The 17,846-nt window shown below is 34.6% G+C and overlaps 3 protein-coding genes across 6 annotated transcripts; all 3 read left to right on the top strand.

Annotated features, from left to right (window-relative positions):
- Positions 1 to 1,103: 1,103 nt before the first annotated feature.
- LOC108214833 (5-methyltetrahydropteroyltriglutamate--homocysteine methyltransferase 1) lies at positions 1,104 to 7,939 on the top strand. Of its 2 annotated transcripts, none has more exons than XM_017387044.2 (12): positions 1,104 to 1,393; positions 2,547 to 2,900; positions 2,990 to 3,077; positions 4,387 to 4,514; positions 4,610 to 5,001; positions 5,711 to 5,874; positions 6,024 to 6,104; positions 6,187 to 6,353; positions 6,426 to 6,531; positions 6,614 to 6,864; positions 6,980 to 7,181; positions 7,406 to 7,939. In XM_017387044.2, exons 1-12 carry the CDS (start codon positions 1,152 to 1,154, stop codon positions 7,772 to 7,774), a joined length of 2,544 nt encoding a protein of 847 aa, XP_017242533.2. In that variant the 5' UTR covers positions 1,104 to 1,151; the 3' UTR covers positions 7,775 to 7,939. The 2 variants fall into 2 exon arrangements, with proteins under 2 accessions (XP_017242533.2, XP_017242534.2); XM_017387045.2 differs by having other exon boundaries at positions 1,192 to 1,393; positions 2,542 to 2,900.
- Positions 7,940 to 8,538: 599 nt separating this feature from the next.
- Positions 8,539 to 12,985, top strand: LOC108211666 (double-stranded RNA-binding protein 1). Of its 3 annotated transcripts, XM_017383322.2 has the most exons (7): positions 8,539 to 8,829; positions 9,643 to 9,732; positions 10,672 to 10,907; positions 11,056 to 11,275; positions 12,054 to 12,123; positions 12,208 to 12,230; positions 12,363 to 12,985. In XM_017383322.2, exons 1-7 carry the CDS (start codon positions 8,616 to 8,618, stop codon positions 12,734 to 12,736), a joined length of 1,227 nt encoding a protein of 408 aa, XP_017238811.1. In that variant the 5' UTR covers positions 8,539 to 8,615; the 3' UTR covers positions 12,737 to 12,985. The 3 variants fall into 3 exon arrangements, with proteins under 3 accessions (XP_017238811.1, XP_017238810.1, XP_017238812.1); XM_017383321.2 differs by having other exon boundaries at positions 8,540 to 8,829; positions 12,054 to 12,230; XM_017383323.2 differs by lacking the exon at positions 8,539 to 8,829 and adding an exon at positions 8,864 to 9,358 and having other exon boundaries at positions 12,054 to 12,230.
- Positions 12,986 to 13,990: 1,005 nt separating this feature from the next.
- On the top strand, positions 13,991 to 17,846 carry LOC108213413 (sugar carrier protein C). Its single transcript, XM_017385202.2, has 4 exons — positions 13,991 to 14,196; positions 15,831 to 16,153; positions 16,346 to 16,975; positions 17,247 to 17,846. The coding sequence occupies exons 1-4, from the start codon at positions 14,064 to 14,066 to the stop codon at positions 17,712 to 17,714; spliced, it is 1,554 nt and encodes a 517-aa protein (XP_017240691.1). The 5' UTR covers positions 13,991 to 14,063; the 3' UTR covers positions 17,715 to 17,846.

Genomic DNA, 17,846 nt, shown 5'->3' with positions numbered 1-17,846 from the left:
CTTTAGAATTCAAAGAGAAAAGAATTGTATCATCTTTAGAATTCAATAAGAAGTAGTAAATAAAAAGAAAAAGAATTATATCATCTTTAGAATTCAATAAGAAAAGAGTTGTATTACTTTTAGAATTCTTGAACCTTATTTTTGAATTATAAATATATTTTCTATCCGAAATTTGAGAAAAATCAGAAGAATGAATCGAACAATTCCAGAGACGCCCGCATCCTCCTTTATATATATATATTGATTCGGGGTTGCATGTACAATAAATTACTAGCTTTAATTATAATGTATAACCCAGCATTATAATTTAATTGAAATATAAATCAATCATACTAATTGTATTTTTACATATTTTAACTTAATTGATAATAAAAAAGTTTATTAGAACACGAAGATCTGTACAATAATTCCGACCGACGTATAAAACTCGACCGACCAATAAAATTATTAATATTTCAGTTTTAATATAATAATAATAATAATAAATTCCGCGATGGGAGAGTGTGTCAACGCATCGAGAAAAAGTACGTAAATAATCGCGGAAGAGATGAATATACATGAATATTAAAAAAGAAAAACAATCCAACTAAAGAAGCAATTTCATTAAAAAACAAAAAAGAAAGAAAAATAATCTTGTAAAATGTATCTCAAGCAAAAACTAGATTTAAATAAAATTAACTAAAAAGTTCATCTTATCTTATTTGGGGAACAACGACAATCACACTTAAGAACAAAATCAAAAATAACATTCATTCTCCTAACAAAAAAGATAAAATAAAAATAAAAATAACAATCATTCTTAAAATCAAAATCAAATCAATTTAACAATGACGAGAAGGATAAAAACACTAGAACTTTCGAACTGTCATTATTTATTTTTAAAAAACATAAATAGTTTTTTTTTAAAAAAAACACAATGTGTCTGTTGGATAACTCAATGGTTAAGAGCTCATACTCATTTGTAAGGTAGCCAGCCACGCTTGTCAAAAAAAAAAACAATAAAATTCAATTTTTGGAAAAGAAAAATTAACAACACGCGAACACGGTAATGTTAAAACAATTCGCTGAACAAAGAAGCCGATACAAATAAATATAAAAATAAATAAAAATGCTCCAGCAGTTGGGTGGGAAAAACCGCAAACGAGAGGTAAATGCCTAAATGGGGATGCCGCCATTACTATACATACAAGCTGTGTGTCTATAACATCAAATTACAGGCGAAACAACAGAGAAGCACAAGCAGCATCAGCAATTGTAGCACTAGTAGTATACACACAGCGACGATGAGTCAAGCTTCATCTGTGCTTCCAGGGCTTCTACCGTTCCCTCTATGCGCCAGGACTTGTACACCTCGTTGGTCACTCACCTCGTTCCGCTCGGGTTTTCGATTCAGGTTTGTTAGAGTAATCGGTTCTCGTGAAATCGAGAGTTCACAAAAGCTCTCGTATAATATGTTCCTATTAAGCCCTCCTAATCGGAGATGTAATGTTATACGAGAGCTTTTGTTACTTTCATTCGGAGTTAGGAGGGCTTAATAGGAGTTATATAATAACATACGATATAGAAATTAGATGTTTTAGTCATTTCATCATTAATAAAAGATGATATACGATCCTATTAAGCTCTCCTAACGGAGATGTAATGTTATACGAGAGCTTTTTTACTTTCGTTTGGTGTTAGGAGGGATTAATAGGATTTATATGATAACGGACAATATAGAAATTAGATGTTTTATTCAATTTCATCACTAGAGTGGCTTTATATAAAGCCTTACGATTACAATACAACTAAGATAGCCTGTACATAATTTTGGAATTGATGTTTGTGTTGTGGTTAAAACATTTGGAATTGATTTAGTTTCCGTTTTTTATTGTGTAATATGTTGTTTGTGTTGTGGTTAAAGCATTTGGAATTGATTTAGTTTCCGTTTTTTGTTTTGTGAACTTACGATATGTTTGGATGGGATGAGGTGGGAAAGTGTGAACCGAATTGAAGTCGGAAGAGGAGGATTTGAGAGTGAGAGTGCAAATTTGGTACAATGAAGTTGTGAAGGATTTGAGAAGGAATTAAGGATGAGATTACGTTCCTGGAATGGTGAAATTAGGTTCTTAGTTTAAATTTTTATGAATTGTGCTGAGTGAGGAATGGCATTCTGAACGTTTTACTGAAAAATTAATACGAATTTCATTTCGTTCCATCCTCACATAATTTGGATCCTCCCAAGTCGCACCGAAATGGAACTGGGTGATTATATATTATTAACGATATAGATGACTCTGTCCATAAAAAGATGTGCTTATTTATCTTTTCTCTCTCTTTTTAACTGTGTGTGTTATTTGTGACTTTTAAGCTTAACTTGATATTTGTAATTAAAGAGATTGCTATTAAATTTTGGAACCGAAATTTTGAGAAGCCCTGTATTCTGCCTTGCTTTATTGCAGTCATTTATTATCTGATGACTTGGATTCCATGTTCAAGAAAGACATTGGTTGTACTTACATTGATCTCACTGTTAAACTTTTATATTTTCATGGCATCTAGTACAGAACAATGGCATCTCACATTGTTGGATATCCTCGAATCGGTCCCAAGAGGGAACTCAAATTCGCATTAGAATCTTTCTGGGATGGGAAGAGTAGTGCTGAAGATTTAGAGAGGGTAGCAGCAGATCTCAGGGCTTCTATTTGGAAGCAAATGGCTGAGGTAGGGATCAAGTATATTCCAAGCAACACATTCTCGTATTACGATCAGGTCCTGGACACCACTGCTATGCTTGGCGCTGTTCCTACTAGATACAGTTGGAATGGAGGTGAGATTGGCTTTGATGTTTACTTTTCCATGGCTAGAGGCAATGCTTCAGTTCCTGCTATGGAAATGACAAAATGGTTTGATACTAACTAGTAAGTGATGATCGATCTCTTAATTTGAACATTCCACTAAGCTTATGAGTAAAGTGTCTCTGCTTATATACATATGAACACTGTTGCAGCCATTTCATTGTTCCTGAACTGGGACCGGATGTGAAATTCTCCTATGCATCTCACAAAGCAGTGCATGAATACAAGGAAGCGAAGGCTGTAAGTTCTCTTGTCACTGGCTCCTCTTTTGCTGTTATTTCACAATGATCTATGTTCTCATTTTTATTTGGAAGTATCTGGCCGTTTGTTATGTTTACTACACCACTACCCTAAACTAATGTGAAACTGAGACATCTAATGAACAGAGCAATGCCAGATAACAGTTTCCTGCATATGTTGGGACCACTATTGGCACATATAGCCTCTAGACACATTACTTGAATATAAGTTTAGAATAAAGTTTTCAGGTATATGACAGAAAAAGAAAAGCAAAACATTTCTTTTTAAGACAATCGCACATAAGGATGTAATGTAGCTATGGTTAGGAATTTTGTAAGTCCATGAGCATAACAATCCCAACCGAGCATTGTTGTCTAGGCGTTGCCTAGGCCGAAAAGCGGTATAAACTGGATAGGTGTCCAGTCTGCCCTAAATATAATAGGGTAGACGACTTAGGTGATGCCTAGGAGAATTACGCGATCAACTATATTTGTACCATGATTCTAATATACAGTTTGACTTGGGTAATTTTCATTCATTATAATTATCTATGAGTGGTAACATCATAAATTGTACCAGTAGTTTGAACAAATATACTTATTACAACAGTCTTAAAAAAACAAAAGCTATTAAATATTTGAATCAATTTGATTTGATTAAAATTATTCTTTCATTAGTAAAATTGTTATTTAAAATAACGAAATTTCTTTCCATAAGATGTGGTACATATAATTATCAATAGCAGTCAAGATATTTGTACATAATATGTTACATATTTATTGTGAGGATTAATAAATTATGTCTACGTAATATGTAGTATATGTGCTTAGATGTAGCTGAATACCTAATTAACCTAATGGATGCCTAGGGACCGACTAGGCATTTAGGCGGTTCGCTACCGCCTAGGTTTGCTTTTATGCCTTGACAAGTATGCGATATCTTAGTCTAAGAATGCTGTCATCTTCCCCCTAATAAATGGACATGTTCAATATACTTAATACAAAGGTTGATGTTTTTCATGTTAGCTAAACTAATACATTCTTTGCTAGATGTTTATAAGGCATAATAGGGATCAATATGGTAGGGAGATGTGCCCATCATCTGAAACTACGAAATCTCTATTTGGATGTCTCGAGTACAAAAGAACGTAAATAGATATGCTTTTTATATAGATAAGTCAACCTAACTTTCTGTAAGAATTAGTATGGGTTGCTCATGTGCTTGTTTGATCCAGATGATCAGTAGTTTTGTTGTCATTTGGACACCAACTTATTAATCTTACTCGAGTTCATGCTTTTATCTTATTCAGCTTGGAGTTGAGACAATTCCTGTCCTTGTAGGCCCTGTTTCATACTTGTTGTTATCAAAACCAGCAAAGGGTGTTGAAAAATCTTTTTCTCCTCTTTCGTTAGTTAACGAAATTTTACCCATCTACAAGTAAGATATGATTTTTTGTTTCTCTCCAGTGTTCTATTTTAATAGAATCATTAAACTTCATATGCTATTACTATATATTTATGCATACCTCACAGGGAAGTTGTGTCTGAATTAAAACAAGCTGGTGCTACCTGGGTTCAGTTTGATGAGCCCACACTTGTTATGGACCTCAATTCAGACATATTGCAAGCATTTACTCATGCCTACTCTGAGCTGGAGTCATCACTTTCTGGTCTAAATGTTCTTGTTGAGACTTACTTTGCCGATCTTCCAGCAGAGGCTTACAAAACAATCACATCTTTAAAGGCTATTACAGGGTTTGGGTTTGATTTGGTTCGTGGATCAAAAACCATTGATTGGGTTAAGGATGGATTTCCTTCAGGCAAGTATCTCTTCGCTGGAGTGGTTGATGGGCGAAATATATGGGCTAATGATCTTACTGCCTCCCTTTATACCCTGCAGTCTCTTGAGGGCTTGGTGGGAAAAGGTAGTATCCTTCCATGCATGTTCAGTGTTTCATTCACTTTGATATGAGCGCTTTTACTTGTAATGTTAAACAAAATTATATATTATGGTTATTTAGATATATGATTTTTTTACGCATGCCCAAGTGTGAATGCTAATAAGCCTGTTTCTAAAACATTTTTGTTCAGTTACTAGTGCTTCATTTCCCTCCCAGCACTTTAGTTTACTCTACGGAGTCATAAATCTCTGTTAACCTTAGTTTGTGTATGGTAGAAATAGCACACTTCTGATCTTTTAGGCGTTATAGGTTAATTTATTAAGGAATAAACTGGTGATAAAGATGTCCCCTTTTTATTTAAGTAGACAGGGCAATAAATGATAAATATTTCAGAGAAAGCATTCTGGATGTACGGTACAGACATATGATTTTACTCAGATCTCTTTTTTAGCAATCATGTTTATATTACTAAGTCAAACATCTTGTTTCCTAAAATGTTTCTCTCACCTGCCTTCAAACTCCACCAGAGAGGTCTCTTCATTATTAATTAGTTCCTCCACCAAAATAGTTAGTTCCTTCTTTTTGTAGATACTAAGGTAAATGCGCCTATTTGAAGCAGTATACTATCCTAAAAAAATGCTGGATTGTGGTTGTAGAATCTTTGTATCACTTCATTGAAGGACTTTTAGTTGTCCTTGGAAATTGCTCGTGTTAATATGTTACCTTTATACAGGAAAGCTTATAGTTTCTACTTCTTGCTCTCTTCTTCACACTGCTGTTGATAAAGAAAATGAGACTATGTTAGATGAAGAGATCAAGTCATGGCTTGCATTTGCTGCGCAGAAAGTAGTTGAAGTGAGTGCATTGACAAAAGCGTTGACTGGGAACAAAGATGAGGTAATTTGACGGTCCTTTATCAATTTCTGTTGTTCTACTTCTCCATACATAGTAAACCTGACAAATTTCTCGGCAGCAACTTGATCAAAATTTTGGGCGTTCAAAACACTCTAATGTATGATTGTTACATGTTAATATTGTCTCTCTAGGCATTCTTCACTACTAACAGTGCAGCACTGGCTTCAAGAAAGTCTTCAAAAAGAGTTACTGATGAAGCTGTTCAAAAGGCTGTAAGTGTTCAGTTTTCAGCTTTTATGAGTATATGGCCTCTGGTTTGATGTTAATCAAATTTGAAGTTCTGTTCTTGCATAGACGGCCACGTTGAAAGGTTCTGATCATCATCGAGATACGAGTGTGAGTGCTAGGTTGGAAGCCCAGCAGAAGAAGCTCAGCCTACCAATTCTTCCAACCACTACTATTGGATCTTTCCCTCAAACCATGGAGGTCAGAAAAGTTAGACGTGAATACAAGGCGAACAAGTGAGTCATGTGGCTGTAGTTTTGTTGACATCCTTCTACTACTGTCTTTTTATGCACAAAAATTCTTTATAGGATCTCAGAGAAAGCATATGTCAATACTATGAAAGATGAAATCAATAGAGTAGTCAAGCTCCAGGAAGAGCTAGATATTGATGTATTAGTACACGGAGAGCCAGAGGTAGAATTTTTTCAATTACTGCTGTAGGGAAGATATTTTTTGAACAATAGTAATTTTACAAGTCTTTCAATAATATGCACAGAGAAATGACATGGTCGAGTACTTTGGGGAGCAGTTATCTGGTTTTGCCTTCACCATGAATGGATGGGTTCAGTCATACGGTTCTCGATGTGTGAAACCACCTATCATATATGGAGATGTTAGCCGTCCAAAACCAATGACTGTTTTCTGGTCCTCAATCGCTCAGAGTATGACAAAGCGCCCAATGAAGGGTATGCTTACTGGCCCTGTCACAATTCTCAACTGGTCCTTTGTTAGAGATGATCAACCCAGGTATTTGAATATTCTTTGTCCTTTGTTAGAGATGACCAATCCATGTATTTGAATATTTTTATTTCAGCCTATCCCGTTTCATTTGTAAGTTACAAAGTACTTGGCTTATTTTTAGGTTTGAGACCTGCTATCAGATTGCACTGGCCATCAAGGATGAAGTGGAAGATCTTGAAAAAGCTGGCATTAATATCATTCAAATTGATGAGGCTGCTTTGAGAGAGGGTTTGCCTCTAAGGAAGGATGAACAAGCTTTTTACCTGGACTGGGCTGTGCATTCCTTTAGAATAACTAATGTTGGGGTTAAAGACACTACCCAGGTTAATAGCTGTCACCGTTTCATTTATATTAGAAGTTCTTTTTTTTTTTTTTTTTATCCACGTAGTCATTAGCATAAAATGAGAGAACGAGAGGGTAAATATGTTTTTTATCTTGTGAGGTAACATGACACTCTCTACCCAAAAGCATTGAGCTTGATGTTTTGTTGTGTTCTTGTTATTTGGTTGTGTTTGGCTACCTTTTAACTTTGAATTCCTATGGACAGATCCACACACACATGTGCTATTCCAACTTTAATGAAATCATCCGCTCAATCATTAACATGGATGCTGATGTGATAACTATCGAGAATTCCAGATCAGATCAAAAACTTCTTTCAGTTTTCCGTGAGGGAGTGAAGTACAATGCTGGTATCGGCCCTGGTGTGTATGATATCCATTCACCAAGAGTCCCATCTAAGGATGAAATCGTTGAACGGATTAACAAGACGCTTGGAGTCCTTGGAAGCAATATTCTCTGGGTTAACCCTGACTGTGGCCTCAAGACACGCAAGTACTCTGAAGTCAAACCTGCTCTGACTAACATGGTGGCTGCTGCCAAGCACCTTCGTGCTCAAATTTCCGGCACCAAATAACGGTTGCTAGTAGAATTATAATTTTCCTTTGTCAACTGTAGGAGGGTTGACGGTTGAGGTTTATAATATGTGTAATCTTACAAGGGAGTCCCTTATGAAATGCCAATGTAATTATGTCAGAAAGAGAAACCTAATAATGTTTTTTATATATATACATTTTTTGGGGTGTCTTGTTTTTATTTCTGATCTCCCCTCATTCTCTGCCAAACGCATTAATGCTGTGTTTTCGATTAGATGGTTATGAGTTGTGACAGGGCAATTTATGCCCAAAGTTCTTTCTCTACTGTTTTTAGGTGCATTTGGCAGGCTTCTCACCATTTTAGTAATGTAATAGGGGTGCAACTTTGCATTTTGTTATTACATCTACATGTTCTAAACTTCGTTTAAAAAAGATCGGCCTAATTTAGGTATTTAATATTAGCGCACGATAATATTTTAGTTCTAAATTTTTTTGACAAAATTTTAGTTCCAACTCTTTCTAAAAAGATTGGCCTATTTATATTAGAATACGATATTGAACACATCTGACCCACAATATGCCTTACAACTTATTCTCTTTTTCTGTTATATTTCATCATATATACTATTTTACAGGAATAACATTGTAAGAAAAATACTTTTTTCTCCATTCAAAACAAAGAATTAAGGAATTAATCTTGCTGGAACCTGCATGGTTACTGTGTCTAGAAAAGGACACATTCACAAGAATCTTGTTTTGTCAAAATTTACATATATATCCATATCTCTCTAATAAAATCATTTTTCTTGTGTCTAAATAAACCTCTAAGAAGCTGTGTCTCTTTGAAAAACCCCTGACATAAACAAATTCAACATAAAAAGAATGTACAAAACAAAGCTCCAAGAACTGTGTCAACAAAAGAAATGGGCTTTGCCCAAATATTCCTATGTAAAAGAGGGGCCAGACCATAACCCTTCTTTCAAAGCTTCAGTTGTTGTTAAAGGTGTTACCTTTGACACAGAAATTGCCTCTAATTCATCCAAAGATGCCCAGAATGATGCTGCTAGGCTTGCTGTCCATCACTTTACTGCTTCTGGTATGAAATCTTTTTGACCCTTTTGTTTAAAGATTTAATCTTGGCTTTATTTTCTGTTGGTTGTGTATTATTGGTTAATAGGATGATATATTGATATATTTGTTTTCTGTTTGATGAAATTAGTAGCTTTCTGTTATGTTGTTGTTTTGATTAAGTTTGAATGAAATGCTGCATAGGTTGTTTATCAGAAAGAGGGGAAAAATTGAAAGAACTCTGGCATTTTTCTTATGGTTATTTTTTGGGGATCTTTCTGTGCGGAGCCGGCCTGAGGCCAAGCCGCCGCTTATGCTAATGAACCGGGCACCAGGATAGTTAAATATTTCAGGGGCAAATTTTTTTCTTTATAAAGAAGAAAAGAAATCAAAATTATATAGAGGCACATATAAAATAAAATACAGGGCACAAGAGAATGATATGCTTATAGATGTTAATCATGAACAAATTTGCTAGCAAAAATGATATAGGGATATCTTTCTCATGTATTAAATTTTAAAATCATTTCAGGGCGGCCCTGTTTCTCTGATTTTAAGTAAGTGTTTGTGATGTAGGCATATGCTTATCCAGTAATCAAATTCTTGACCTGACTGCATTTTGATATTGGGATGCCTTTTGCAATATCTTAAAGAATTTGCAGATTTTTCAAAAATCTTCAAATTTAAAGAATTTTTCTGAAATCCCAACAAATTTCAGTTGCTTCTCTTCCCTCGCTAGAATCAGTTAATCCTTAGTACTGATTTTACATATCTTTGTATGTAATCCATTCGAAAATTGTTATGTTACAGTAATTTGTCATTCTCTTCTCTGTTTATTCAGAACCAGAAGGGGAAACTAAAACTGGACAACCAGGGATTGAACTACATCAGGCTGGAAAATTGCAGTCGAATGCCACGGAATTCAAGAACGGTAAGAGAGTTGACATACCTATACTCATCTTCATTGCATCTAATCTTTCTTGTATGTTTGCATATACAGACCTTCGGAATCCAATTTAAATTATCAGCTTGAATTTATTTTCTTTCTTTCCCCAGACCTTCTTTTATACCTTCATTATTATATTCATAAGAAAATCAAGAAGATAGTACTAATATGAAAGAGTTAGTCGGGGTAAGAGAGTTGACATACCTATAGTTATACTTTTCCTGCATCTAATTTTTTGGTTATACTATAGATACCGACCCTTGTAATTTTTGGTATCTATAGATGACATACCTATAGTTATTCTTGGTATCTAATTTTTTGGCTATACTTGTATACATACTGACCCTTGTAATCCACAACACAAATCTTTAGCATTAAGTTTGTTTTGTTTTTGTTTTTTCAGAACTTCCTTTATGCCTTCAGTATTTATATTCATATATGAATATATCAACGGATTTTATCTGGAGAGAGATAGCTGGGGAAAGAGATCCATCAGTAAACAGAATCTCATAATAAAAGTGCATCAATCTATTTTGAACAATAATAAGTCGCATCTGTAGTTGCGTACTTAGTCCATCCTTGTGATATGGCACCGCAGAACTGTTGTGATATCTTCACTTCTTGTAAATGTTTTTCTACTTCGTGTTTACATAGAGATTTACTTGATTAGGGATCAACCATCAACTGTTTCAGTTTCTCCATATGGCTCTAGTAGTAAAACATATAGTGATAGTACCAACAATATTAGTTTGAGATCCTTTGATGCTTGCTATTTCTGAGTCCACAACATAAGCATTTTTATTTCATGTTGTAATATTTTAATTAGCATATCTATTATCTTGCCTACTTTGAGATGTTTTTCTTACTCTCAGCTATTTTATTGTCTCTTCTCACACTAATAAAATAATCTTACTTTGCTTGTAGACGAGAGAAATCAATACAAGCTGATGCTGCAGACTTATGCTCAAAGAAATAAACTTGGCATGCCAGTGTATTCAAGTGATAAGAAAGGCCCACCTCATGCTCCGTGTTTCAAGGCCACAGTATATGTTGAGGGACACCCTTATGACAGTCCAGGGACTTATAAGACTTTGAAGGAAGCTGAGCATGCTGCTGCACAAGTTGCTCTTCTTTCATTTACAACAGATACCTTTCAAAAGGCAAGTTCTTCAAGCTAGTGGTTTTTAGTCATTCCACTATTTGTTAAATTGTACTTCATTATAGTTTTACTGGTTTGTTGTGCTGATTTTCTTTTTCCGGGAGTGTTCCTAACTCAGTTTTCATGTTCATGTATCTGTTTCTTTCCAGAATTGCCCTCCACTCTACAAGAACATCTTACAAGAGTTAGCTCAAAGTGAAGGTTTCATTTTCCCAGTATATAAAACTGAAAATTCTGGTGAACCTCACAATCCATCTTTCATATCCACTGTGGAAGTAGAAGGAGAGATGTTTCAAGGCACGGTAGCGAAATCCAAAAAACAAGCAGAATCCAATGCTGCAAGGGTTGCTTACACTGCTTTTATGGAACGTAAGTGGATATATGTCACTGGTTTTCAGCTGTGATTCCTCATGACTTATAACTTGATGTACTAGCTAGCATATCACTACTTCTATGCGTATTTAGCCATTGTTTTTCACAGAAACGGCCTTAAGTGTGTTGATCATTTCTAGTTTACCATCACACACTTGTCCTCATGTATGTGCCTAATCAGTAATTGCTCTTTTGCGAGAAAGTTTATGCAGATCTGGTGGTTATCTTTTTTTCTTTGATTAGGGGTATTTATCTGATCATTTTATTGCAAGAATATATGAAAAGTTGTATAGATATATGGAGTCTTCTTTATTTTTCTGGTAAATCATAAGGGCCTGCCTTGTTTGTAATAGCCTGTAGATTCTTAAATCCCTTTAAATATTCATTAAATATTTTGTAAATCATAGAAATCAGGCATTAATCTTAACATTTTTTAAAACATCATATTGGACAGATGCAAGAATCTAATTATAGCTTACTTAATGTAACTAAATTCCTAGGACAACTATAGTCCGAGTTTCTCTTCGACCCTGAAAGCAGTCTCTAACACTAATAAGCTTGTCATTTCTTTCATTTGGCAAGGTGAGAAGTCCTGATAAGAAGGCATTACCTAATTGTCTGATTTCACTATTCAAATATAACCATCTTCCATATATGCAAGTGTACTCCTAATTGGCTCACACGCTTTTAACAGTTAAGCATATACATCAAATATTAATTTTATCATAGAAGTCGAACTGCTAATAGCTCATCTTCTTCCTCCTTTTTTATTCAGGTAAAAGAAGTCGAACTGCTAATAGCTCATCTTCTTCCTCGGCACATGAAACTTTAGAAGTCAAGGCTGGGTCAGTATTTCCTACTTTTGTCAATGCCCATGGAAAATTCCAATCTGATTGTCCCCAACATCTAACTCAGAATTCAAACTACAGGAAACAATGTATTCAGGAAAAAGGTAACATTTTTCTACAATCCAATCATCATTCTTATATTAGTAGGCAGTTGGCTGCTTTGAGCCTCTGAGTGAACAGCATTTGTGTTTAACTGCATCAGTTTCTGGAAGATTAAGAAAGATTCTATTTTACAGATGACTATGAGGATTGTCCTACTGAAAGTTTACCAGACTATTCTAAATACAGCTTGCAGAAGTTTATTGAATCTCCAGCTTCAGCTGACATGGATAACACAACCGGAAACAGTGACTCACACTTCTCGCCAGAATCAATACGCCTGTCATCCACAGGAGGACAACCATCATCAATCATTACGCCTCCTGATCTTTCCTCTCTCACAATCCGAAGTCCTACCCTGAAGAAATCTGATGAAACTGAAAGCTACTTGCTCTGCAACAGATACAGAGTGTACACCCGCATTCCTGATATAGACTTTCCAAAAGGCACCATTCTTCTACCAATTGCTGAGGACCAGTGGGTTGCTGTGAGCATAGAATTACCTAATTAGATAGATTTATAGTTAACTAGATTCTGTGTTTCTCTTTCTATCCAACAGAATCCTTCTCTATAAATTATTTTAAATAATAGGCATCATGTCCTGGTGGAAGATAATCTGTTCTACATCACCTAATTCTTAGGGTGATGATGTTGTCCTGTTCCAGTTTGTCTAAACCCTTACTTGTTGCATTACTTGATTCACATCTTAGTTGCTCACACAATTTATTTCTTTGTTACTCTCTATTAACTTGTTTATTTCTTCTCTGCTTTGCAAGTTTTTGGCTTCACTTGATGCTCATCCTTTGCTGTTTAGTTTTCCAATACTTCTAGCAACCAGGATGTCCCCTGATAACATAAGATAAACCAGGCTATTTAATGACGCCCCATGTTCTAAATTGAATTAAAAAGTATTGTTTGAAAATAGAATAGTTCTAAACTAAATTGGAGAGGTCTTGTAAAAATAATACTTAAAATTGTTTTAGTAATTAAAATACGACTATATATTATTATTTTTATATCCTACACTTTATAAAAGAAGGTTTGTAAATAGAATACGATTCTTATCATGATGTTGTAGTTATTTTCCTACTTTCTATTTTTCAGTTCTAATTTACGATTTTTATTATGAAATATAGATATTTTTATTACTTCCTACTTTTTGGTTCCAATTGAATTATAATAATATTATTATATATATGTAAATTTATTTTCTAAAAATATTCCTACATCATATAAATTATTAAAACTAATAATAAATATGTATGTGAAAAAAAATAACAGTATATGGCACGAGTTATTATAAATTAATATCTAAAAAACATGTATAGTTTTTAGCACGGTCTAAATTTAAACTACAAAATCTTTTAATTACAATAATGCAAAATAAAAATATATAAATTTGAACTACAAAAAACTTAAGATCACAATAATACAAAACAATAAAATTCATAAATAAAAAATCTCTCCATATATAATGACTATTATGCTCTCTCACAATTCTATAATAACAAGGTTTACAAAAAATTAAACTTGTAGCGCACTAATTATTCGTAGTAACATTCTGCAAGCCGTTATAATTGTTTAATATAATAAATTATATCTACACTGAAAAGGAATTATATATCAATTCAACTAGGAGTAGGATACAAGTCTCTTTGCATGAACATGCATGCAAATTATGTTCTACAAAGAATCGGAGATCAAACGTAAAAATCTCTATAAATACCCGTGTCAATTTGACAAATTCATTAAAAGTACTCTTACACATTCTTACTTGTGCATACTCTTGCATCCCTCTTTATTCGAAACTCTTGTTCAGTTCTTGATAATAGATAATAATGGCCGGCGGCGGGGCTGTGAGCTCCGGCAACGGGAAAGCTTATCCGGGAAAGCTTACTAAACGGGTTTTGGTGACAACCATTGTTGCTGCTATGGGCGGTTTGATCTTCGGGTATGACCTCGGTATTTCAGGTATGACTATGTGCAAACTTTATAATGTCGGTTTTTCTATAGTGTGTTCATGAGCAAATGCTAAGCACCAAATTTCATGTATTTAACTATCATATATTACACTAGTTCAGAAGCCGCGCGTTGCGGCGGCCTATAAAAATTATATTACTAATTTAATATAAATATTTGTAGAATGCAATAATTTTGTGGCTCTATAAAAAGTATATTAATGATTAAAAAATAATATTTGTAGGATAAAATAAAATTAATATTATAAAATTTTTGATGTAATACCAATACTAATATATAAAATTGCAAAATTGGATTATAATTCATGTTGAAAAAATGAAAATAAATTTCTACACGTAATTAACAATTTAAAGCACGACGAATCTTAATTTTATTTGTATTTTTTTTTTGAAAATTAAGCAATCATGTTCCTACATTGTCACATTCCTCCAAATTTTTTAGATTGATTGTGCACAAAAACATCTAACTTAAATCCGCGAGATAACGGTCTATATCTACCCTTGCTTGTAACAACCTTTATTTTTCAATACTGTATGAACAGTCTTCACTTAAAAGTTGCTTAAACGGAACATACAGATAATGGATGAATAATATTTCCTCTATACAAAGTAAATCATATAAAAATTAACAACAAACATGTCCGATGAACAAAACAAATATTATAAAATAATGACCAACAAACATACATCACTAATAGTTAATTTATTGATATCATCCATCAATATCATGTCAAGATTATATTATTCTCCCGTGTATGGATTTGTTGACTCTCACGTAACGGTCTATAACTACCTTTATTTTTTTTAATACCGTATAAACAACCTTCACTCATCGTGGTAGAAGAACGGCACCACCGAGTTAGAATTCAAGCAAAAGGAATATCACCGAAGAGTGGTAGGATTGTGGTATTGAGAGAGAGAGTAGGTTGTGTTTAGATGATCCAGAATCTGGGGTATTTATAGGTGCAGAGAGACTTGTGTGCTACTCTTTCCCTTAATTAAATAATCTGGAACAAAATCAGATTAAAACTTTCAAGCTGCTATATTCCATATATAATCTGAAACAAAATCAGTTCTCCTTTTTATATAGAAATAAAATCAGATCAAAACTTTCAAACTACTATATTCCATAAAGCTTCTCCCTTATATAGAAACAAATCAGATTAAAACTTTCAAGCTGCTATATTCCATAAATAATCTGAAACAAAATCAGATTCTGAAACTTGCTTCTAATATATTCGAAACTAAAAGAGGTAGTTCTAATTTTTGATATTTTCCATCCAAAAATTCCAGAAAATTAGAAAAATAGAACGAAGCGATTTGAGAGGCGCCACCTACACGCCCCTCAGCTTCTCCTTTATATAAGTATATTGATTGTGTCATGCATATACATAATTTTTTCTATACTTTTTTGTGAAGTTATGTTTGTGCTCGTAATGTTTGTTGGGTCTTTCTGGCACGGGAGATTTTTGTACATGTGAGGGCCATCATTCTTACTGGAATTAGATCTAAACGAATTTCATCACCTAATTAAAAAGTAAAAAGTGGTTGTTCGTGTATGACTATGAGTGCACACTAGAAAATTCTATGTTTGTTTAATACTTACTAATCTATTTTGATGTTTAGGTGGAGTGACATCTATGGACTCGTTTTTGGAGAAGTTCTTCCCATCTGTGTACCGGAAGCAGAAAGCGGATAATTCCACCAATCAGTACTGCAAATTTGATAGCCAGACACTGACACTGTTCACATCATCACTGTACGTAGCTGCCCTGTTATCCTCACTCGTGGCTTCATGGGTCACGTGGAGACTAGGTCGAAGGCGGTCTATGCTTGTTGGTGGTACTCTGTTCTGTGCTGGTGCATTAATAAATGGATTTGCTCAGAATATTGCCATGCTTATTGTTGGTAGGCTTTTGCTCGGTTTTGGTATTGGCTTCGGAAATCAGGTAACTTTTTCTTCTCATGTGTTTGTATGGTTCTTGTAATACTGTTTTAGATTAAAGAATTTGGATATTCTCTGTTTTAAACTATCTCAAAAGAAAACGATTATTTATTTAGCTTGTTCTTTGTTTCACAATCAGGTTGTAGTTGACACTGATGTTATAGTTTTATTATAACTTGTTAATTTGTAACTGCAGGCAGTACCACTTTACCTGTCCGAGATGGCACCCTACAAGTACAGAGGAGCCCTGAACTTCTGCTTTCAATTATCAATCACCGCAGGCATCCTTATAGCCAATCTCTTGAACTATTGGTTTGTTAAGATCGAGGGTGGTTGGGGATGGCGCTTGAGCTTAGGAGGAGCAGTTGTGCCTGCACTGATCATGATAGTCGGATCATGGTTTCTCCCTGAAACTCCTAATTCACTCATCGAAAATGGCAAAAAAGATGAGGCTAGAGCAGAACTACTGAAAATCCGTGGAGTTGATAATGTTGATGAGGAGTTTAAAGATCTTGTTGCAGCCAGTGAAGCATCAAAGAAAGTGGAGCATCCGTGGAGAAACCTCTTCCAACGAAAGTATAGGCCACACCTTGTAATGGCTCTACTCATTCCATTCTTTCAACAGATCACAGGCATTAATGTTATTATGTTCTACGCCCCGGTTTTGTTCAAGACTATTGGTTTTGGGGGCACCGCGTCTCTTATGTCTGCTGTGATCACTGGTTTAGTCAATGTGGTTGCAACTGTTGTGGCTATTTATCTGGTTGATAAGCTGGGACGGAAGTTTCTTTTCATTGAAGGAGGGATTCAGATGATTGCTTCTCAGGTAAAGATATTCATCAGATGTTTCTCTTTTTATATTTTATCAAATGGATTTTATGGTATGTGCCCATGGCACACTAACCACTGTTTAGTTAGGTGGTGGATTTCTATTGGCTCGGATCCCATTAATAATGATGGCTACTGCTTGTACAAAAATCTACACCAATTATAATCTTCCCCCTAAATAAAAAATAGTTGTTAGTGAGCACACACCTGAAAAGACCGTTTATTAAATAACAAACTACATTGTCTGATATACTATAAAATTTGGACAGGTTGCTGTTGCGATTCTCATCGGCTTAAAATTCGGAACATCTGGCAACACTAGTAATTTACCAGAGTGGTATGCTATCGTTGTGGTTCTTTTCATATGCGTATATGTGGCTGGATTTGCGTGGTCTTGGGGTCCTCTAGGATGGTTAGTACCAAGTGAGATTTTCCCACTCGAAATCCGATCAGCGGCGCAAAGTATCACGGTTTCAGTGAACATGTTCTTCACATTCATCATAGCTCAACTCTTCTTGATGATGCTCTGCCTGATGAAGTTTTGGCTTTTCATCTTCTTCTCATTCTTCGTGGTAGTAATGACTCTGTTCGTGATCTTCTTACTGCCCGAGACCAAAGGCATTCCTATCGAAGAGATGGCAATTGTATGGAAGTCGCATTGGTTCTGGAAAAGGTTCGTGGCTGATGGTGTTGACATGGAGATGGCTAAAGGAGGCTCGAGGGTTAACACAATTTAAGTTCCGATAAATTAGTTAGTTTTACCTTAAGTTGTTATCTGGATATTCTATAGAGTTATAGACTTGCAAACTGGAATGTTGTTTAGAAGTTTTTTTTTTTGTTTACGTTATTGTCTTAATTTGCCGTGCATT

This window comes from Daucus carota, chromosome 3, assembly GCF_001625215.2.
Source record: "Daucus carota subsp. sativus chromosome 3, DH1 v3.0, whole genome shotgun sequence".
NCBI lineage: Eukaryota > Viridiplantae > Streptophyta > Magnoliopsida > Apiales > Apiaceae > Daucus > Daucus carota.
The sequence above is the reverse complement of the archived record's forward strand: the minus strand, read 5'-3'. Positions and strand labels throughout refer to the sequence as shown.

Bases quoted from the DNA above. Each gene is read 5' to 3' on its own strand.
- LOC108213413 (XM_017385202.2), top strand. From the start codon at position 14,064: ATGGCCGGCGGCGGGGCTGTGAGCTCCGGCAACGGGAAAGCTTATCCG. The intron at 16,154-16,345 runs GTAACTTTTTCT...TTGTAACTGCAG, and splicing joins GTATTGGCTTCGGAAATCAG to GCAGTACCACTTTACCTGTC. The intron at 16,976-17,246 runs GTAAAGATATTC...AAATTTGGACAG, and splicing joins TTCAGATGATTGCTTCTCAG to GTTGCTGTTGCGATTCTCAT.
- LOC108211666 (XM_017383321.2), top strand. From the start codon at position 8,616: ATGTACAAAACAAAGCTCCAAGAACTGTGTCAACAAAAGAAATGGGCT. The intron at 8,830-9,642 runs GTATGAAATCTT...CTGTTTATTCAG, and splicing joins CCATCACTTTACTGCTTCTG to AACCAGAAGGGGAAACTAAA. The intron at 12,231-12,362 runs GTAACATTTTTC...TCTATTTTACAG, and splicing joins ACAATGTATTCAGGAAAAAG to ATGACTATGAGGATTGTCCT.
- LOC108214833 (XM_017387044.2), top strand. From the start codon at position 1,152: ATGCCTAAATGGGGATGCCGCCATTACTATACATACAAGCTGTGTGTC. The intron at 6,354-6,425 runs GTGAGTCATGTG...AATTCTTTATAG, and splicing joins CGTGAATACAAGGCGAACAA to GATCTCAGAGAAAGCATATG. The intron at 7,182-7,405 runs GTTAATAGCTGT...TCCTATGGACAG, and splicing joins GGGTTAAAGACACTACCCAG to ATCCACACACACATGTGCTA.